Here is a 23,261-nt window from a genome sequence, read left to right as displayed (position 1 = left end):
TTTGAATTTGGTGGAAGGAGCCATGAACCAAAGACTGTGGCACCCTCCCGAAGGTGGAAATGGACTCTCCCCCTGGGCCTCTGGTTTCTAGAATTGTAGGTAAAAATAAATGTGTCATTTTATGTCACTAGGTTAGTGAATTTAGGACAACAGAAATAGTGAACAGATACAGTCTGTATAAGAAAATACTTTTCAGACAATTACTCAGGAAATAAAATTTTACTGTATGAAATTTACATTTGTTACATATGACGAAAAGTACAGTCAAAGATCTTTTGCTCATTCTTTTCCTAATGCATTCTTGCAAAGTCACATTTTTATATAGATTCAACAGTTGTTATAACAGTTATGCTGGCAATAAGTGTATAAATAAGGTATAAAACGAAAAACAGATCAAAACAGTGCAGGGGGAAGACCACTGCCAAAGAGTAACCTCCAAGAACTTGGGATTTTCCACGGCAAGGCAGGTGTTGTAGGGTCATCGCTCTGTAACTGAAGAACAAGATACTTTAATCTTTTACTGTCAAATTGCCCTTCCAATTCCTCTTTTACATGTTTTTCACTGTTAGGAAAAATAAAGCAATAATTTTCTACATCTTGCCCCCCCCAAATATAAATTCCTTCAAGTTCCAAATCATAGAGGTATGTGAGGAAGGCTGCAGACAGTCTACTACATAGAATCAAATTCACAAAGAACAGGGGTAAACAACTCCAGTGATTGGTATCAGGTTTCTTCTTAGCAAAAAGCATGAATTCAAAAGTAACGCCTGCCCCTTCCAAGGGCTGTCATGCTCCTATTTCAGGATAGAGAAAGTTCTTCACTCCACGTGCAATGGCTACAGGAAGCACTGCTTACAGGCAGCACCTTCTGCTTCCCTAAAACAGTCCTGAATTCCACAGAAGACCTTCCTAGAAGGATCTGTCTGATGTAACGAGTATGACAAGAATAATGGGTTCAATAGAGAACCTGGGCTTTCCTTTCTGGAAAATGAAGCAACTGTAAATAGACTGGTTAACTATCTTATTTTCAGAAGTTCAGCTTTAACTTAATTTCATATAGATATGTCTATATTTAATGTAAATTCTCACTTATCTACTCACATATATAAAATGCAAGTTAAAGAATACAAAGCAGACAAACCAGAGGCTGCTGGTATAGTAACACTTACACAAGGTTTGATGATCTGAAGCCATTCATTAAGATACTCGACAAGACCTAATGCGTCTGGGATATTGTCCCCCTCGGAAACAAATTTCAGCAGAATAGCCATTTGGATTTCTTTAGAACAGCTACAAGAAATAAAAAAGAATAATTCAGTGTTCTTCCACTCATAGAAGATTCTCTCTAGTGTGTTAGCTTTACAGTTAAGATAACCTGCCAGGTTTTAGGCAAGGAAAAGTCACCATCTGATAAAATCTCTGTCTCCCAGGGCCCCACATATAATTCTGTAGGTGTGGGGCAGGAATAGGAGCCCTGGATTACCCACCGGGAGCTGTACGAGTTGCGCCTTACCCCACAGCTGCAAGAACATCTGTCCTTGCACGGTTCAACTGCACTTGGCTATAGCATATGAACTCTGCTCTGAACTACTCCCCAGACCTACTTGGGAAGACAGTGACCTTCAGAAGGACCATAGCAAAGTGACCGGAAGAAACAACATCTTTGTTATTAGTTATCTAAGCCAGTGAAGGAAATCTGAAGACAGTGGAATGGCTAAAGGGAGGAATACTCCCACTACTTCTCAGAGATGGTACCTGCCTGCTGCTTGTTAGGTGCTAGGCACTGTGTGCAAAGTTTATGACTCGTTACTTCCTTGAGGAAGCTGTAATCATCTCTATTTTCTAAATGAATCAGTTTGAAATAGTGGGAACCAGGACAGATTGCCAGGATTCAATTTTTGCTCTCCACCGATCATTTGACCCATTTGACATGGGTCAAATTACTTCATGTCCCTCATCCGTAAAAGGGAATACAATGCCAGAACCCACTTCACAGGCTGCCGTGAGGCTTAAAGGAGGTAATAGAGGCAACAGGCTTAAAGGTGAAAAACTGACAATACTATGCAAGTGTCAGTTGCTGTGATGAGGCATCAGGTTTGAAGAGAGGGAACGCAGTTAACCTGCTCCAAGTTTCCCATCCAGTCAGTGGCAGAGGTGGGACCTGAGGCTAGGTCTTCCTAACTCCCAAACAGCCTCCCTACTATCACGTGCAGCTGCCTCCAGGCAGCAGTGAGATGGCAACACACTGATATGAAGTTTCCTGTTTGCCTACAAAAGCAAAAAAGTCCTAAAACTAAGAACTGCGAGAAAAATGTAATGTCGGAAGTTGAGAGTGCATGACTGACAGCTACAGAAAGAGTGGGGCGCAAGCAGGGTTCTAGGACAGAGACTGCCGTCCCCAAGGCTGCATGGAACCAGGACAGTTAGCACAGCACTCCGTCCTTGGGAAGCAGAGAGCGGACGTGGTCAGCATTACTCACACCATTCCACTCTGCAGTTCGCTTCAATCTTCATATGGAAGTACCATGAGTTCTGATTCTAGTTCCCAAGTGCTTCTGCTACAGTGGCCTCAGCGAAGGCTCCTTAGAGGAGGCTAGCCTCCCTGATGTGCTTTATTTTAAAGGTTCTAGCCTGTGCGGTGCTTTAGCTATGGAGAGCAGTGTAACAGCTTTAATACTACCACATGATCCTGCTGACAAAGGACGATGGAAGAGGGCTATTTTTGTTACTCTCTAGGACATTAAAATCTAGCACAAGATATATCCAATTTTTAAAGTACAAGTGTACTTCTATTCTGATTAAATGTGATCTCTGATCATCTACACCATTACCACTATATGTTATTGAATAACCAATATTTTTCAGATAGGAATAAATATTTGTTCTGATAAGGGAAAGCAAAATATGCACATTATAAATAAACTGGAGGGCTGGGGAGATAGCTCAGATGGTAGAGTGCTTGCCTTGCAACCACAAGGCCCTGGGTTCAATCCCCAGCACCGCAAAAAAAAAAAAAAAAAAAAAAAAAAAAAAAAAGAAAAAAAAAAGCTTACCTAAAATAAATAAACTGGAAAATATTTGTGATAAGCACTGAGGGAGAAAAAGGACTCAAAATTGTATGTCATATGACCTCAAGCATTTTTTTTCAATTTCAAAAATTCTTTTACCACAATAAATGCTTAATTGTACTGAACAAGGTTTGGTAATGAATGAATAAAAGATTTGCTAAAAGAAAATTCTTTGAGTAGGATGAACTCTAATCAGTGTAATAAATGTCAGAAGTATATTATCTCACAGATACATATACTTGGTTCAACTATAAAGAAGTTTGTAAGAAAACAGGATAAAAAAATTAATGGAGTGTGACTTCTACGTGACAAGACTATCGGGGATATTGCTGCTACCTTTGGGGCAAGCTTACAACTATTCATGGAGTTTCACCTGCATGTGGCTAACAATTCAGAGACCCAGGAGATCCAGAGCTCTTCTAGCGAGCGACCCCTCCTCTCTGGTCCTCTGCAAGGATTTCTAGTCCTCTGCACCCCCATTCCTTCAACTCAGTAGGATGCAGTGCTCTGCTGGGGCGCCCCCTGCTGGGCTGCAGTGCAGGAAGTGCTGCCAGCAAAGCTTTCTCTCAGATCAGACCCAAGCGCAGGCTGTGGTCCAATGTCTGAGAAACAGTTGTTTTCGTTTATTCTGTCAAATTTCTGGTTTTTACTGCTAGAGAGCAAGTCTGCTATCGAGTACTCTATCATGGTCAAGGCAGATGTCAGGGAGACTGACTAGTGAAGACTCAAGTGCCAGAGAGAAGAGGTGACACTACTATTGATTCTTGGAAACTAGGCAGGCTCCTGCCAGGAGGACAAGAAGAGACAGTGACAGAGGAAATGAAGAATCAAGAAACTATAAGGCACACAGAAAACCAAGGGTGGGATGGCAGAAGTCCTTCCTCATCAGTAATTACTCTCGATGTAATGGCTGAAACTTGATCCAAAGGCAGAATGGATAAGTAAAAGGACACGATCCAACCACAGGCTGCCTAGAAGACGCACTTTAGATCCGAGGACTCACACAGGGTGAAAGTGAAAAGATGGAAAGACACTCTGTGCACACAGAAGTCAAAGAAGAAGGGTGGTTATGTTAACATCACACAAAACAGACTGTAAGTCAAAAACTGTGCAAGAGACAAAGGACATTCTACACTAATGAAGTGTCAGTTCTTCAAGAAGATACAACAAATATAAACATATTAAGTGCAAAATAACAGTGTCTCAATATGTATGAAGCAAACAGCAACAGAAATGGAGGAGAAATAACTCTACAACAGCAAACATTGGATAGAAAAGTCAGCCAGAAGATTAGTAAGGAAAAAGAGGACTTAGACAATATTATAAATTGGTCCTAATGAATATATGCCAACCACTCCCCAAATAATAGCAATACTCTTTTTTTCTCAGATACACATGGAACATTCTCCAGGATTACCACAAAACGAGCACTGATAATTAAAAACATCAAAATACAAAGCTTTATTCTATACCAACAAATGAAGCTATAAATCAATAACAAAATTCAAAACATGTAGAAAGTAAACAACACTCTTGAACAATGGAACAAAGAAATCACAGGGAAACTAGAAAATACTAATAAAGGAAAATTAAAACACAAAACACTGAAACTGCCGGGCGAGGTGCCACACGCCTGTAATCCCAGTGGCTGGGGAGGCTGAGACAGGAGGATTGCAAGCTAGCCTCAGCAATGGTGAGGTGCTAAGCAACTCAGTGAGACCCTGTCTCTAAATAAAATACAAAATAGGTTGGGGACTTGGCTCAGAGGTAAAATGCCCCTGAGTTCAGTCCCTAGTACCAAAAAACAAAAAACACAAAAAACCCCACCAAAACTTACGGCATGCAGCGAAAACAGTGCAAAAAGGGGAATTTGTAATAAATGCATATATTGAAAAAGCAGAACCAGGTTAGGGCCATGGCACACCTTTGAGATTCCAGGTGCTCAGGATCTGAGGTAGGAGGATCACAGGTTGGAGGCCAGCTGGATAATTCAGCAAGACCCTGTCCTGATATAAAGATAAAAGGGCTGGCGATGTGTAGCTCAGTGGTAGACCATTTTTTTTTTTTCTTTTTTTTGGCCTAGCATGTCTTAGGCCCTGGGTTTGATCTGTAGTACTGTCAAGGAAAAAAGAAAATAATTTTGCAAATAATAATCTGTTTATACTTTGGGGAAGGAGGGAGAAATAAACAGAAGCAAACCCAAAGAGAGGGAGAGACGGGGAGAGAGGGGGAGAGAGAGAGAGAGAGAGAGAGAGAGAGAGAGAGAGAGAGAGAGACACACACAGACACACACACAGACACACAGACACACACACACACACACACACAGAAGCAGTTGTAAAGCTGGCACAAGGAAGAAAATAATAAAAGATTACAATGCAGTTAAGTGAAAGAATAGAAAACAGAAAAATCAGCAAAATCAAAGTTGGTTCTTTGTAAAGATCAACAAAAGTAACAAATCTTTAGCAAGACTAAAAAGAAAAAAGATATAAATTAGTAAATTCGGAAATGAAAAAGTGGGGACATACTAGGGATTTTACAGAAATAAGATGGAGAGTTATTTCATGTGTATAGATATTCTATTTAGGAAACAAAATTCTGGAAGTGGGTAGGGGTGACGGAGGCATGCAATGAGATTACACTTAATGCCATTTAACTGTACACTTAAAAGGTGATGAAAATGGTAAGTTTATATTATGTGTATTTTACCACCATTTAAAAAAAGTGTTCGGAGAAACTGCATGGAATGATCAGAATTCCTAAAAAGTTACACACTAATACAGCATTAAATATGGCTTTTCAGGAACCATGTCTTCTATAACCAAATTTAAATTTTTCCCCTACAAGCAAGATCTCTAGCATAGCACCTAATTTTTTCTTTTTTTTGCTACTGTGGATTGAACTCAGGGTCACTCAACCACTGAGTCACATCTCCAGTCCTGTCTGTGGCTCACTTTTGCTGAGGCTAGATTTGAACTCGAGATCCTCCCTTCTCAGCCTCCCTGTGGTCATATAGCACCTATTTTATAAATACATTCTTAAAATTCCAATAAAAATATCCAATACACTCCTAATTACCTTAAAATTTTTTTTATTTCTATTTTTTTGAGACAGGGTCTCAACTTCTGGACGAGTATTCCTCCTGAGAGCTAGGACTACAGGTGTGAATCGCCATGTCAAGCAATTTTAATTTGTTGTAAATAAAAGGAGGAACAGACACACTCACCTTTCATCATAGAGTGTTTTTGTGATCCCTCCTCCTGGAACACGGACACAAAACTCAGAATCATCCATTTGAGGGATGCATGGACTTTTTTCCATTTCTTGCCAGTTAAGGCTCTCTATTTTATTTTGAATCCTTTTGTGCACAGAAGGTGTAAGCAGGTACCGGAAGGGAGTACTAGAAACAATCACATAATTACCTTTTCAAAAATTCACTAACATGAACACTATGGCAAATATCAGTTTTTAACCAATATCTTCTTGGTCTCCATATTCTGTTGCATAAGGCAAGTAACGAGTTTCAGCAGATGGAAAGGTAACTCAGGCAAAACATATCTGGCTTGACATTTACATACAGGAGGGAGTGAGAGAGAAAGGAAAACTTGAACCAGTGATAAGTCTGTGAAAATAAGCCCATTTTCTATAGCTACACTCCCTTCTGCTATGGGGTCTGAAATGTCTATTGCAAGGATCCTAGAAATGAGGTCCCTTTGAAAAGTTAGCTATGGGCTTACTGATATTTTTTACCCAGGTTTTACAGGTGTATAAATGATAAAGGTTATGATCTAAATGAATCAAAAGTCAAATCTTGGAGAATATAAAAATATTTTATGTAATATTTTATCAACTATGTGACAATGACAAAATATCACTTATATTCTATTTCTGGGATACTTGGTCTTATATTTAAGAATTCACTCTGACAGGCTAGGTAACTATACTTATAGAAGACTGGACTTCTGTGAATACAAATGGTTGCACTTTGGAAATAAATAGAAATATCAATTTAATTTTCAAAAGTTAGCAATCAATACAACCTGGGTGTAGCTTGCCCAGCAGGCACAAGGCCCTGGGTTTGATCTGCAACATCACCAAAAAGGTCATCAATCAATAAATCTCAGGTCCCTTCTCTCTCTCATGCTCCTTACATATGACTGACTATAAATACCAAGAGCACAGTTCTAAAGCTTGCTCTCCATCAAAGTCCTAGCAACCTCACAGGACTGGAGGACCTACCTAACTACACTCTCCTTATCTCTTACCTTTCTTTCACCTTCCTCTTTCTAAAATGGCCACAGTATACACCATAATGACGGCAAGAACACACCTGCGCAGTTGGAGATCATTGCGCTGGTAGGAATGACTGCTTGAAAGGACGATGACTTTAGCACAGCCACTGCTTTGCACCCAGGAGAGCAGCTTTTCACAGAATGACTTGGATTTATACTTCGTATACCATTGAGAGAACAGACAGACAACGTGAAAGTGAGACCTTAGGGTATAAGAATGGTGTCTAGTTATCCCATTATGTGACGATGGTAAATAATTTCTAGATACTAAAATGATTAGTATTGTCAGATACACTTACTGTTTTTAAATTGAAAATGGAAGATAAAGGGCAAAAACTAATATACCTTGACAATTATAAAATAATTTTAACTAATTGTGAGAAATCTATATTTCTAAGGAAAATGTCTCATTTCTCTGCTTAAGAAATCTATTGTTACATAATGATCTCCACATGGTCATCATGAGGTGTTCTTGCCGGAAAGCCGCTGCCTGGAATCTGATCACGTGGTAGCCATCAGGTGAATGTAGAACGCTGAACGCTTCTCACCTCACGTCCTCACACAAGTCAACACGGGTAGAACAGGAGGAGGAAGGGGGCCAGGTGTACACCGAGGGGCACCAACTAAATGATGTAATGGAGACATGCAACATGTGAACCTTGACTGGGTCCAGAACTGGAGGATATTTGAGTAGGAGTGGGGGAACCCGAGGATACACTGGATGACACTTCTAAAGGAAGCATGAAATGCTTATTCTCTCGAGTGTGGTAATGATGATGGGGTGGTGATAGCGAATGTCTGTGTTCTTGAACATGCTTTGTTTTTCCAGTGCCGGAGAACCCAGGGCCTCATGCACACTAGGCACGCACCTACCACTGGGCAACAACACAACCCCTGTCCTTGTTCTTGAACACTGTGTGCTGAAGTATTTCAGGGCAAAATACCATATTGTTAGCCTATTTTTGGATTGCTTGGCAGAAAACTGTATATGCATGTGTGTGTTCACCTGCACAGAAAGAGAGATCAAGTAGGTGTAACAATAAGAGGTTAACAGTGGGTGAATATGGAATATGGATTATAAAATTTTAGGGGAAGACACCATACAAGAAGGGCAAGGATTCTCTGTATGCACAGGGGAAGCAGCGTTATGATAGGAAACAGAGTGGCTATGGTGGGCAGACTAAGCCAATTTTCAGGAAAAAGGTTAAAACTACAAAGAATATTGTGCTGAGGCTTGAGTGTGCTGAGCCTAACTGCAGATCTAAGAGAATGCTGGTTATTAAGAGAAGCAAGTGTTTTGAACTGGGAGGAGATAAGAAGAGAAAGGGCCAAGTGATCCAGTTCTAAGCTTCATTGTTTGTTATGAAGATAATAAAATGTTGAGGTTATCTTAAAAAAAAAAAAAGAATTCTTAAATTTAAAATGTGGTGGCTAACTTTTAGAAGGAAGAGAGCAGCAAAATACAGTGCGTAAGAGAGGCAGGCTCTGAAGTCAGGCTGCCTGGGTGGGAACACAGGTTCCTTTCCAGACTCTGCATCTCAGGCAAAGGGTTTAACCTTTCTGGGCTTCAGTTTCCTCCTGGCAAAAACAGGACTGTTGTGAGAATTAAGGGAAGAATGAAGTGCTCAGAATAGCATCAGTGCCAAGAACGGATGCTCCGCAACTGTTTTCTATTTTTAAATCATTATTTCCACCTACTAAAAATTCATTTAGAAGTATCTGAATGGTCCACCTTAATTTTTAAACTGACACTGATTAGGAAGACAATCAAAAAGCCATGGAGCACAACGTAACAATGTTAGTAACTCTCCACATGCAACTGTTATGTAAAAAAAGTGATTCTGATACTAAAATCGTCATAGCAACACTATTCACAAGAGCCTCAACCAGAAAAATTGAATGCAGCATCAACAGTGCAGTGGACCACCATGGTTCACTTATATAACAGAACAGGACGTGGGGGTCAGAGGAACTGCTACACGAATTGGCGTGGATGGGCCTCACAGGTGGAAGGCTGAGAGCAGGAAGCCAATGTGGTGGAGCTACGCCCATGTAAGAATGACTGGGACACACGGTGGCAGCCCTTGGAATGTGGACAATATTCTCTCTTGATCTTGAGGCTAGTTTCAGATTTTTACTCCTGAAATTTCATCGAGTTGTACATTTATGATTTGTACACTTTTCTCCATGTATGTTATTCCTCAATAAAAAGTTAAAACAAGTACTATGAAGTTAACCTTGTTAATAACATCCTGTATTTCTGACCTCCTGACCACACATATTTTAAGTCATTCCAAATAACCCACTCAATAAATATTACCTATCGACAGTTTCCCTGTGTGAAAAGCTGTCCTAGGTGCTGGGGATATCAGAGTGAATGCCATAATGTCAATTCTCTCAGGAAGCTCACTTCTTATTAGCAAGGAAGGTAATAAACATTGTCATGCCAGGAAGCGATGATTTCCGAAGAAAATGAACACAGAAAAAAGAGACAGAGAAGGTGGTCAGGGACAGCCTTTCTGATGAGACAATATTTAAGCAAATGCAAAAGGAAGTGAGCCACTTGGGTCTGTAGGGGAAAAGCATTCCAGGCAGAGAATCAGCAGCAAGGTTCTGAAATGGGCGTGAAGGGAAAGTGTCTGAAGAACAATGCAGGCAGCCAGGGAAGCTGGGGTCCAGAGCACATGGAACTCTGTGAGAACTGGCAATGCTCTTCAAGGCGGTCACTCGCCATGTGTGGGTTATGGAGATCTTGAAATGTGGTTGCTGACCCAGAAACCCAATGTCTAACTTCATTCACCTCAAATCAATGAGTTAACATTAAAACGGCTGCATGGTGGGGATGCTGGGAGTAGAGCCACGTGGCAGAGCCCTTTCCTAGCACACAGGAGGCTGGGTTCAATCCCCAGCACTGCCAATAAATAACAAATGAATGAATGAAGAGTGACATGGTGCTAGTGGCTACCAGAGCAGAGCCTTGCAGGCCCTGGTAAAGGGTTATGGATTCGCTGTGAGATGGGAAGCCCCTGGAGGGTCCTGAAGAGAGTACTGACGTGATGTGACTTGGTTTAAATGATCATTAATGTTGCTGTTTGAAGAGTTCATTGCAGGGAGTGGGCAAGAGTGAAATCAGGGGCTTGAGAGAGGACGAGCGATTGAGGCCGAGTGGCAGCGTGAGCCGTGGCAGTGGAGGAGCAAACCGGATGCACAGCACTTTGATACATAGGTAATTTGACAGACACCTAATTTATATGTAGATGCCACTGGTTGATGTAATACAAATGGAATAAACCTATAATATTCACATACTGAAATTTTTTCACAAACATAATCTGAACTGAGAATATCTGAGACCTGAGTTATAAGTCCCAATTCCTTTCCATGTATCCATGAAATGACGGTAACATGCTATGAGATTCCTTCTTCATAGAATCAGACCTTTTTTAACTGTATGCACAGTATAGTAGAAACCATTTTTTAATCTGATTTCTTAATGATACTGACTTGGTATTTTCTCATTACATTTTAATTTAATAAACTTAAGAAGTGAATATAACATACCAACCTTGATAAAAATGGATCTTAACTGAAGAGCCACAAGCTTCCTTGAAGACAATGAATATACTATAAGGACAAGAAGAAATTGAAATCATACAACAGTTAAAATGAAGGAGCTCTACAAGATGAAATTATTAATAACAAAAATAATATTTGAATAATAAATACATGCTTTTGCATCTATTTTCAATAATTAAAATATAGAACATAAGTGCTATGTTAATTTATTAAAATAAAACATTTTAGAAGTAATTCAAAATATGTGCCAGCGGGCTCTGTTCTGTGGAAAATACTCATTTCTGAAAAGCTAACAGTAGCATTTGTGCACTCCTGTAGTCTAGATTACGGCAGAGGCTGAGCTGGACAGCTTGAACCCTTGCGTTTGGGGCCAGTCCAGGTAACAGAGTGAGTCATGCATGTCTCTTAAACCAGAGAAGTATTTCCCCGGAAATTTCTGGTATTATGACAAAAATCATTTTTAAGAAAGCTCAACTTTTTTGTCTGATATTCTTCCCTCTTCTCTCTTGGAATAGTAATATTCACTGGGATTAACAGAAGAAATAGGTAAATTTGTGTTCTTTTGGAGTTTTTAAAACACCTCAAAATCACAAACATTTCTGTGAATCAGTGTGCCTATTTTTTCTGGGGAAAGGATTCACAGCACTCACCAGATTCTACAAGAAGCCAGCTTTGGAGATGTTAAAGGCTCCCCTGCCCAACTTTACCTCTGTGAATGAGAAGTTCTTGTATGAACCAAAGGCAGAACAGAGTCATTAGAAACAGAGAACTAAGCCACTGTGGCAAGGAGTAAGTTTTTGCTTTTAGTATCAGGGAATGAACCCAGGGGTGCTTAACCATTGAGCCACATTCCCAGCTCATTCTGATATTTAATTTTAGAGACAAGGACTCACCAAGTTGTTCAGGGCCTTGCTAAACTGCTGAGTCTGGCTTTGAACTTGCAATCCTCCTGCCTAAGCCTCCTGAGTCTTTGGGACCACAGATGTGTATCACCACACCTGGCTAAGGAGTAAGTTTTTAATTATTATAAATGGATTATAAATAACCTAGATTGGGCAAATTCTTTGGTGGGTCAAGTCTCTCCTGTTACAAGTTTCTGGGGGATTGATATCTTGTGGTTGGTATGAGTAGGGGTTATGCCACACTCAGCAAGTCTACTAAACACAACTATACTCAGGTCAAAGGGAGTAGAGAAGGAAGTTTAGGAATTAAGGAAAGGGGTATAAATTTAGGGAAAAAGGACTGAGGCACAGGCCACTCAGGCCTCTAATCTGTGACATACTCCTACAGTCCTGTGGTAGAGATTTTCTCAGTACAGAAAAAGATAAAAAGGTACCATCTGCATCAGTGTGAGCCTATCACAGTTCAGCTGCAACACTGTCATTATTCTGTAATGCAATAGTAAAATTACTTATCAGAAATGTGTACTACCTCACATGGGAAACAAAGAACTTGTTTGTAAAAGAAAACTAACAGCAGACCAACTGCAGACAGCCAGTGGAGCGTCAGCTGCCTGCTTCTGCCTGGAAGTTCACTGTCACAGTACCTGCAGGTTTGCTTACACGTGGCTGCCACCATTTTGAGACAACAGCCAGGACCTGTAGGACCCCTGGCCGGACTGACTGAGCCCCATCTCCAGGACCCCTCAGCCTGACCAATCACTCCCTGCCTCTTGGGCCCTCACATCGACTGACTGCTCCCCGCCTCCAGGACCCCCCAGAACGACTGACTGTGCCTTATCACCAGGAACCCCAGACTGACTGACTGCAACTCGCCTCCAGACCAGCAATACCCACCTCCAGGCCCACTGCCCGAAAAACCACACCCCACATCCAGGACCTCCAGCCAACCACGCCCACACCCCAAGCTGCAGCTCCCCATTTGACAACACATTTGGAAACCAGAGTGGCCATCTTGGATAATACTGGAAGCTGTATCTCTTATCTTTAGGTGTGGCAAATTTCATCCTGAGACACCTGCTAGAGACTTGAAGCTCATTGTCAGAAAAGGTTTTGGAAACCTGTAGGGTGACTATAAGCCTATGGGGGGGGAACTGCAATACCCCAGATCTGCACTGCTAGAGGGGAAGATACATGAACAATATGAAAAAACAAGGGAAGAAAATGATCCAAACAAATCTAGATTCTATACTAATAGAATCCAATGACAGTAAAGTAGAAGAAATGTCAGAAAAAGACTTCAGATTTTACATGATTAAAATGATTCATGAAGCAAAGGATGAGATAAGAGAGCAAATGCAGACAATGAATGATCATACCAATAAGCAGTTGAAAAAGCAACTGCAGGAAGCAAAAGATCATTTCAACAAAGAGACAGATTCTCAAAAGAAACCAACTGGAAATCCTTGAAATGAAGGAAACAATAAACCACATAAAAAACTCAATGGAAAGCATCACCAAAAGACTAGACCACTTAGAAGACAGAACCTCAGACAATGAACACAAAATATTTAATCTTGAAAATAAAGTTGCCCAAACAGAGAAGATGGTAAGAAATCATGAACACAATCTCCAAGAACTATGGGACATCATGAAAAGACCAAATTTAAGAATTATCGGGATTGAGGAAGGCACAGAGATACAAACCAAAGGAATGAACAATCTGTTCGATGAAATAATACCAGAAAATTTCCTAAACCTGAAGAATGAAATGGAAAATCAAATACAAAAGGCTTACAGAACACCAAATGCACAAAATCACAACAGACCCACACCAAGGGACATTATAATGAAAATGCCTAACATATAAAATAAAGATAGGATTTTGAAGGCTGCGAGAGAAAAGCATCAGATTACATATAGGGGGAAACCAATACGGGTATCAGCAGATTTCTCAGCCCAGACTCTCAAAGCTACAAGGGCCTGGAACAACATATGGTTGCCAACCAAGAATCCTATACCCAGCAAAACTAACCTTCAGATTTGGAGAAATAAAATCCTTCCATGATAAACAAAAGTTAAAAGAATTCAAAAATAGAAAGCCTGTGCTACAAAATATTCTCAACAAAATATTCCATGAGGAGGAAATGAAAAACAACAATGTAGGTCAGCAAAGGGAGGAAACACCTTAGAGAAAAACCCACTCAAAGGAGAAACCAAATCAAGTTAAAAACCAAAAATACGCTCCAAACTGGAAATACAAATTATGTCTCAATAATAACCCTGAATGTTTATGGCTTAAACTCACCAATCAAAAGACACAGACTGGCAGAATGGATTAAAAAGAAAGACCCAACAATATGCTGCCTTCAAGAGACTCAACTCTTAGAAAAAGATATCCACAGACTAAAGGTAAAAGGATGGGGAAAAGCATACCATGCACACGGACTCAGTAAAAAAGTGGGGGTTTCCATCCTTATTTCAGATAAAGGGACTTCAAGCCAAAGTTAGTCAGAAGGGACAAAGAAGGACATTTCATACTGCTTAAAGGAACCATAAATCAGGAAGACATAACGATCATAAATATTTATGCCCCAAACAATGGTGCATCCGTGGACATCAAACAAATCCTTCTCAATGCCAGGAATCAAACAGACCACAACGCAATAATTCTGGGTGACTTTAACCCACCACTGTCACCACTGGATAGATCTTCCAAACAAAAACTAAACAAAGAAACCACAGAACTCACTAACACAATCAATAACTTAGACTTAACAGTCATATATAGAATATTCCATCCATCAACAAAGCGAATTCACTTTTGTCTCAGCAGCACATGGAACCTTCTCATAAACAGACCATATGTTATGTCACAAAGTGCCCTTAGTAAATGCAAAAAAACAGATACTGCCTTGTGTTCAATCAGATCACAATGTAATGAAATTAGGAATCAATGACAAAATAAAAAACAGAAATAACTCCAACACCTGGAGACTAAATAATATGCTATTAAATGAAGCATGTATAACAGAAAACATGAGGGAGGAGACAAAAAATTCTTAGAGGTCAATGAGAACGACGATACAACATATCAAAATCTCTGGGACACTATGAAAGCAGTACTAAGAGGAAAATTCATTGCATGGAGTGCATTCAAGGAAAGAATAAAGAGTCAACAACTAAAGGACCTAACATTACAGCTCAAAGTCCTAGAAAAAGAAGAACAGAACACCACCAAAAGTAGAAGGTGGCTGGGGTTGTGGCTCAGTGGTAGAGCACTTGCCTAGTATGTGTGAGGCACTGGGTTCGTTCTCAGCACTGCATGTAAATAATTGAGTAAAATAAAGGTCTATCTAAAAAAATATTTTAAAAAAGTAGAAGACAGGAAATAATTAAAATCAGGGCTGAAATCAATGAAATTGAAACAAAAGAAAGAATTGAAAAAATTGACAAAACAAAAAGTTGGTTCTTTGAAAAAGTAAACCAAATAGACAAACCCTTAGCCATACTAACAGAGGAAAGAGAAAACTCAAATTACTAAAATTCGTGGTGAAAAAGGAAGTATCACGACAGACACCAGTGAAATACATAACATAATGAGAAGCTACTTTGAAAATCTGTATTCCAACAAAATAGAAAATACTGAAGACATCGACAAATATCAAGAGACATATGCTCCCAAACTGAACCAGGAGGACATACGCAATTTAAACAGATCAATATCAAGCAATGAAATAGAAGAAGCCATCAAAAGCCTACCAACCAAAAAAAGCCCAGGACCAGACAGATTCTCAGCCGAGTTCTACAAGATCTTCAAAGAAGAACTCATTCCAATATTTCTCAAAGTATTCCAGGAAATAGAAAGGGAGGGAACCCTACCAAACTCATTCTATGAAGCTAATATCACCCTTGTACCCAAACCAGGCAAAGACACATCAAGGAAAGAAAATTTTAGACCAATATCCTTGATGAATATAGATGAAAAGATCCTTAACAAAATCCTGGCAAACCGCATCCAAAAATATATTAAGAAGATAGTGCACCATGATCAAGTGGGGTTCATCCCGGGAATGCAAGGATGGTTCAACATCCGTAAATCAATAAATTTAATCCATCATGTCAATAGACTTAAGGGTAAGAATCATATGGTTATTTCAATTGATGCAGAAAAAGCGTTCGACAGAATACAACACCCCTTCATGCTCAAAACACTAGAAAAAATAGCGATAGTAGGAACATACCTGAACATTATAAAGGTTATTTATGCTAAGCCCAGGGCCAACATCATTCTTAATGGAGAAAAAATAATAAAAGCATTCCCTTTAAAAACGGGAACAAGACAGGGATGCCCTCTTTTACCACTTCTATTCGACATTGTACTTGAAATACTAGCCAGAGCAATTAGACAGACTAAAGAAATTAAAGTGATACGAATAGGAAAAGAGAAACTCAAGTTGTCACTATTTGGTGATGACATGACTCTCTATTTAGAGGATCCAAAAAACAACACCAGAAAACTTCTAGACCTCCTAAATGAATTCAGCAAAATAGCAGGATATAAAATTAACACACATAAATCTAAAGCATTTTTATACATAAGTGATGAAATATCTGAAAGGGAAATGAGGAAAACAAATCCATTTGCAGTAGCCTCAAAAAAAATAAAATACTTGGGAATGAATCTAACCCAAAGAGGTGAAAGATCTCTACAATGAAAACTACAAAACATTGAAGAAAGAAATTGAAGAAGACCTTAGAAGATGAAAAGATCTCCCATGTTCTTAGACAGGCAGAATTAATATTATCAAAATGGTCATACTTCAAAGGTACTATACAGATTTAACACAATTCCAATTAAAATCCCTATTACAGTTCTCATAAAAACAGAAAAAGCACTTATGAAATTCATCTGGAGGAACAAAAGACCCAGAAAAGTCAAAGCAATCCTGGGCAGGAAGAGTGATACAAGAGGTATCACTATACCAGACCTTAAACTCTTACTATAGAGTGATAGTAGTAAAAACGACATGGTATTGGCACCAAAATCGACAGGTAGATCAATGGTACAGGATAGAAGACACGGAGACATACCTACATAAGTACAGTTATCTCATACTAGCCAAATGTGCCAAAAACTTACAATGGAGAAAAGATAGCCTGTTCAACAAATGGTGCTGGGAAAACTGAAAATTCATATGCAGTAAAATGAAATGAAATCCCTGTCTCTCACCTTAGACAAAACTCAATTCAAAATGGATCAAGGATCTAGGAATTAGGCCCGAGACTCTTCACCAAACAAAAGAAAAAGTAGGCCCGACTCTCCATCACATTGGTTTAGGACCAGACTTCCTTTACAAGACCCCCACAGCACAAGAAATAAAAGCAAGAATCAAGAAATGGGCACCAATAAAAATTAATTTAAAAAGCAAAAAAAAAAAAAAAAAAAAAAAAAAAAAAAAAAAAAGAAATGGGATAGATTCAAACTAAAAAGATTTTTCTCAGCACAGGAAACAATCAATAATGTGAAAACAGAGTCTACAGAGTGGGAGAAAATCTTTTCCACACACACTTCAGACAAAGCATTCATCTCCAAAGTTATAAAGAACTTAAAAAACTTTATACCCAAAATACAAAGAACCCAATCAATAATTGGGCCAAGGAAATTGGCAGACACTTCACAGAAGATATTCAGGTGATCAACAAATATATGAAAAGTGTTCATCATCCCTAGTAATTAGAGAAATGCAAATTAAAACCACCCTAACTAACTCCAATTAGAATGGCTATTATCAAGAACACAAGCAATAATAAGTGTTGGCATGGATGTGGGGAAAAAGGCACACTCACACATTGCTGGTGGAGTTGCAAATTGGTGCAGTCACTCTGGAAAGTAGTATGGAGATTCCTCAGAAAGCTTGGAATGGACCCACCATTTGACCCAGCTATCCCACTCGTCGGTTTATACCCAGAGGACTTAAAATCAGCATACTACAGTGACACAGTCACATCAATGTTTATAGCACCCAATTCACAACAGCTAGATTGTGGAAGCAACCTAGATGCCCTTCAACTGACAAATGGATAAAGAAACTGTTGTATATATACACAATGGAATATTACTCAGTCATAAAGAAGAATAAAATTATGGCATTTGCAGGTAAATGGATGAAGTTGGAAAATATCATGCTAATTGAAATAGGCCAAGCCCAAAAAAACCAAAGACCAAATTTTTCTCTGATAAGTGGATGATGATATATAATGTGGGGGGGGGGCTTGGGGGGGAAGAAAAAAATGAAGGAACTTTGTATGGTGTAGAGGAAAATAGGGCAGGGCAGGAGGGGGTGGGAGATGGAAAGATAGTAGAATGAAACAGACAGTATTACCCTATGTATATGTATGATTACATGAATGGTGTGAATGTACATTGTGTACAACCCTAGAGATGAAAAGTTGTATCATTTGTGTACAGTGAATCAAAATGCAGTCTGTAAAAATAAAAAAGATTTAAAAAAAAAAAAAAAAAAAAAAAAAGGAAACTAACCAAAGTATATAAGGCTATGTGCCCCTAAGCTAGGGGCTCAGTCTGTGGATGATAATCTGCTGAGCCAGTGCTGGCGCTAATAAACACTGTTTCCTGCTGATGGCCTTGCTGTCCCATGTCTCTGTTTGAACAACAGTCCAATTCAACAGATCTAGGTGTAAAAAGCATATATCTATTTAAAGCACAAGATATACCATTTTCAATAACAGCAAGTTTCATACTATCCATGAATATATCATGCAATTATTTTTTGTTGTTTTTCTGGTTCCTTTTCCCCCCATGACAATGACAGTATGAAAACAACATCAACTTTTATGTGTTACCTTGTAGGAAATCAAGACAACAGACCTAACTCCAGGTTCAGAAAAGAGGGGCTAGAGAAGCCAAAAGATAGCACAAGGAAATAATCACACAAATGCAGAAGCCAAGACATTCTATAGAACAATGGACCCAGATTTCTTCAATAAATTGGTTTTGTGAAGAAGAGAAAAGTACTACTCTAGAATAAAAGTGATTTCAAGGTCACAGCCATCAGTATGGGTCCTGGTTTGGAGAGATTTATGCAACATTCTGAGGCAAAATGGGTCAATCTAAATACAGACTAAGCATGGGAAGATATTAAAATAATAATTTTGTTAACAGTGCTAATGTCATTTTAGTTACATGATAGGCCAATGAAGAATTATGGTCTTACGGTATAAGAAAAACTCAGGTATCAGTGGCACTGAACAACTCAATCACTCTGAGACTTATCTATATTGTATTATTATGGATTCTAAAACTTTGAGGGGATGACTATGAGGCTTAGATGAAATAGCATATATTAAATACAGGACTTGGCCTACTGGAATTTCTTTTCCACTATCTATAGTATTAGAGATGGTAACATATGCCAGTAAGAACAGAAAATAAAACAGGATAAAAGGAAAAAGATCTGTTGAAAAAACTGGAAATCTGAAAGGATATCCAGATTACAAGGACAATATATGTTCATAATCTTCATGAGTTGCCATTACACTCAATTTTTCTTTTCTTCTTCTTCTTCTAAGAAGTCATGTGAAAGGAAGTCTTGTATGTGAACCAGGCTTCTTGTCAAGAAGTCTTGCAGGGGCTGGGACGGTGGCTCAATGATAGAATGCTTGCCTAGTATGTGTGAGGCACTGGGTTCAATTCTCAGTACCACATACAAATAAATAAATAAAAGTTCATCACAACTAATAAAAATATCTTTAAACAAACAAACAAAAAATAAAACAAAAAAAAAAAACAAAAAACAAAAAAAAGGTCTTACAGACGGGCCAGACTCCCAGCCACACTCCTGATACTTCTGCCTCAGCATCGTGAGTAGCTGGGATTATAGGTATGTGCTGCTGTGCCCAGCTTAGTCCTTTCTCATTTAAAAGAAGTGTATCATGTGGAAGAAATAAACATGCTAGCTACAGCTTCAGCACTTACACTAAGCAAGAACTCTGCCTGGTGGTGGAACTAAAATGCTAAAACATAACCTCACTGTTCATACTAAGGATAAAGTCTTACTACTGTGGTCCACTTTATGCTTTGAAAATAGCCCTTGCTGCTCTGCCACTGCAACTTATTTTTAAAATACACAGGACACATTTCTTTTTTTTCCTCTTTTCCTGCTCCTCCCTAATCTCTCCTGTCCCTAATCTCAGGGGAAACAGGATTACCTTTCTTCCCCAGTTTAGGCAGATTTATCTGTCCTTGAGTACACACCCACCATAGGAACAAAGTAATCCAGACTTCGGGAATGGTACCACAAGATTTCAGAAATGACTATTTCCCAAATTAACAGGCAAATTACAATTCCAACAGAGAACATGTAGAATGTAGTCTTTGAGTCACCTCTTTAAGAGTCCCCTCTTCCTGCTGATGGAAAACTTCTTTTTCCTTTTTCTCCAAACTGTGTACTCATTATTAGATTGGCACTGGAGACAAGGATTTGAGCTTTTGGTAACAGAAAAGAACGTGCCAAAGACATGCCTTCAGCATTTATACTAATAAAGAATTCTGTCTTGTAGTGGAACTAAGAATGCCAAAGACATACCTTCAGCATTTGTACTGAGCTCTGTTGAATTGTCTTCTGCAGTTGCATATGGATTGTTTCCAACCATTGGCACCAGGCAATCGGTATAGAAGTAGCCAATTTTACGCATGTTCAATGTAGAAATGATCAGATCTATTGCAAGCTGGCCAACATTTCCAACAGATACTGCTGGCTGAAAAAAGACATGTTCAATGAGTCACCAAAATTAGGAGCACTTCAGTTTAGACAGAAGATAATAACTGATTGTTCTGAATGCTTATGTTCAGGTGCATAGTTAGATACTGACTCTTTCACACAGTAAAACTAAGTTCCTGCTCTTGTGGAACTTCCATTCCAGTGAAAGAGTAGTTAACCTGTAATAAATAAAAATAAATAGCAAAATACAGTGCTAGTACTATGAAGAAAAATACAGTGAATGAATGGGAGCATGTGTGTATGTAGTTGGCTGCAATTTTAAATGGAGTGATCCAGGACTTCGGGTGAGAAATCACTATAGATCTTAAAGCTGTAATGGAGTCTGAAAGAAACCTGGGAAAACAATACTCCAGGAAGCAGGAAATCAATACAAAGTCTGTAAAGGATCTGTGAAAAAAGTCTCTGAGAGATGGCATAGAGGTCCACACCTGTTATCCTCATGGCTCAGGAAGCTGAGGCAGGAGGATCACGAGTTCCAAGGCCAGCCTCAGCAAAAGTGAGCTGCTAAGCAATTCAGTGAGACCCTGTCTCTAAATAAAATACAAAATAGGGTTGGGAATGTGGCTCAGTAGTTGAGTGTCCCTCGGCTCAATCTCCAGAACCAAAAAAAAAAAAAAAGTCTCTTGGACTTCTTTCCATTTGTTTTATTAGTCTCCTTTCCATCCACTCCGAGGTCAGCATGACCTTTTCACACTAAACACACACACCCTTCCATAACTTCAAACAGCCAAACTGCAAAATTTACCTACATCACACATTAATTTTTTGGGCTCCAGAGTCTACTGGACATATCTACATAACTCCCGTTCCACTTGTATAAAACCAATTTTTGCCCAAACTTGTTCTCATATTTGTATTTTACAAAAGAACATTATTCTCTTGACTACCTAAACCAGGAAATGTCTTCCTTTTCCTTTATTAACTTATATATGACAATATTTTATCGATTTATCTTCAAAATACCTCTTTAATGAGCTCCTCCTCTGCATTCTTCCAGCAATCGCCTTTTTTTAGCCCTCGATGTTCTTACCTACGCTTTCTCCCACTTCTCACAGCTACCATCTATCAAACTCCAGGTTACCTATGATGTAGGTAAAAATCTCAAAGATTTTGCTACTTTGGTTGGACTCATCTGTGCCATCCTTGTCCTCACTATTGGACTGTTCCCGTCAGCATGTAAACATGTTATATCTTTCTTTCTAAAAAAATCTTCTCTTGGCTCCACATACTCCTCTCCCACCTAATTTCTCTTGCTCTTCATAGCCCAAATTAGCCAACAGCTGTCTACTTAACATACGAGGGAACTTTACCTCTGAATGAGGAAATGCGTGTACACACAGACACACACACACAATCTCTACAGCTTCTCAGATTTACTCAACTCACCCCAGTATGCTTCCCTTTTCACCACCCATCCCCCATCAGTAACTGTTTGCCCAGGTGACCGCCACTAACTTATATGTTGGTACCATATGCTTAACATGTTTGATGTTTTATGAATAAAAGAATGTTAGTGTCACTCCCAGTATTACACCACTCCAAACAGTGCATTCTTCAGTGGTACGTTCCGTGTTCACAGGGACCCCAGCTCTCTCAAATCTTTCATTCCAAACCTTTTTCCAAACCTTTTGCACCCGTCAGGTCCTCATTGCTTATGTACCTCTGGTTCAAGCATCCAACTTTCAGAAAAGCCCCCTCTCCCATCTTTCGGACACTATCTTCTCTGCAGCAGCTTTTCTTAACAAGCTCCTGTGTCCCTCTCTCTGTCAATTATCTAAGGCCTTTCTGCATCATTTTCAAACTTCTAGTATTACTGGTAAGGATTTCCAACTAGATTGTAAACACTCTGAGAAAAGCATCTATTCTTCTAATACTGGCACAAAATAGAATGTTTACATAAACAGACGGAATGCGGGCAATTGAAAGAGCAACAGAACTTCGTGTTAGCTACTAACAATTACTCTTATTACCTAACAGTAGTTCTAGTGACGATGATGTGTTAGCTGCGGACTTACTCTACAATTTTTTTTTAATTTATTTTTTAGTTGTAGATGGACACAATACCTTTATTTTATTTACTTAGGTGGTGCTGAGAGTGCAACCAGTGCCTCCCGCATGCGAAGCAAGCGCTCTGCCACTAAGCCACAGTCCCAGCCCTAAAGCAATGTTAAAGGACGGATCTCAGGGATGCGCTGCACGATGCGCACGCCACGTGTCTGCAGGACACAAACATGCTACGCCTCACAGGCAACAAAGACAACCGGTAAACGTTTATTTATAGCGCCGTCAAAGGCGGGATCCAGGCCACCGCCCAGCGACAGCCTCCGGCTCCTTCTCAGGCTGAACAGCTGAAATAAAGACGCGCGCCTTCCCCTCCCGAGGCCCCGCGGGCACCCCCGGGCGGGGTCGCCCTGGGGCGGCCGCAGCCCACACTCACCATCAGGAGCGTGAAGCCCGTCAGGTCCGGCACCCAGTCCCCGCAGGGAACAAACATGATCGCGGCGGGGCGGGAGGGAAGGGCCGCGCGCGGGCTGGGACAGGACCAGGGCCTCCGCAGGCGCACACGCGAGCGGCGCCGCCGACTCGCCAATCCCCAGAGCGCCGCGCGACGCGGCCGGGGTC

The 23,261-nt window shown here is 39.8% G+C and overlaps 1 protein-coding gene across 1 annotated transcript; it reads right to left on the bottom strand.

The window, feature by feature from the left end:
• Positions 1-204: 204 nt before the first annotated feature.
• Psmg2 (proteasome assembly chaperone 2) lies at positions 205-23,261 on the bottom strand. Its single transcript, XM_047527009.1, has 7 exons — positions 23,077-23,261; positions 20,445-20,616; positions 10,926-10,984; positions 7,399-7,517; positions 6,295-6,468; positions 1,170-1,290; positions 205-492 (listed from the first exon to the last, which is right to left on the bottom strand). Exons 1-7 carry the CDS (start codon positions 23,131-23,133, stop codon positions 394-396), a joined length of 801 nt encoding a protein of 266 aa, XP_047382965.1. The 5' UTR covers positions 23,134-23,261; the 3' UTR covers positions 205-393.

The sequence above is a fragment of the Sciurus carolinensis genome, chromosome 15, assembly GCF_902686445.1.
Source record: "Sciurus carolinensis chromosome 15, mSciCar1.2, whole genome shotgun sequence".
NCBI lineage: Eukaryota > Metazoa > Chordata > Mammalia > Rodentia > Sciuridae > Sciurus > Sciurus carolinensis.
This window is presented reverse-complemented; position numbering and strand designations above follow the sequence as displayed.

What these genes read in the sequence shown, in the direction of transcription:
- Psmg2 (XM_047527009.1), bottom strand. Translation starts at nt 23,133, where the DNA reads ATGTTTGTTCCCTGCGGGGACTGGGTGCCGGACCTGACGGGCTTCACG. An exon ending in GCTCAGTACAAATGCTGAAG is followed by an intron (nt 10,985 to 20,444) that starts GTATGTCTTTGG and finishes TTGTCCTTATAG; the next exon opens with TATATTCATTGTCTTCAAGG. An exon ending in AATGATCTCCAACTGCGCAG is followed by an intron (nt 6,469 to 7,398) that starts GTGTGTTCTTGC and finishes GATTGTTTCTAG; the next exon opens with TACTCCCTTCCGGTACCTGC.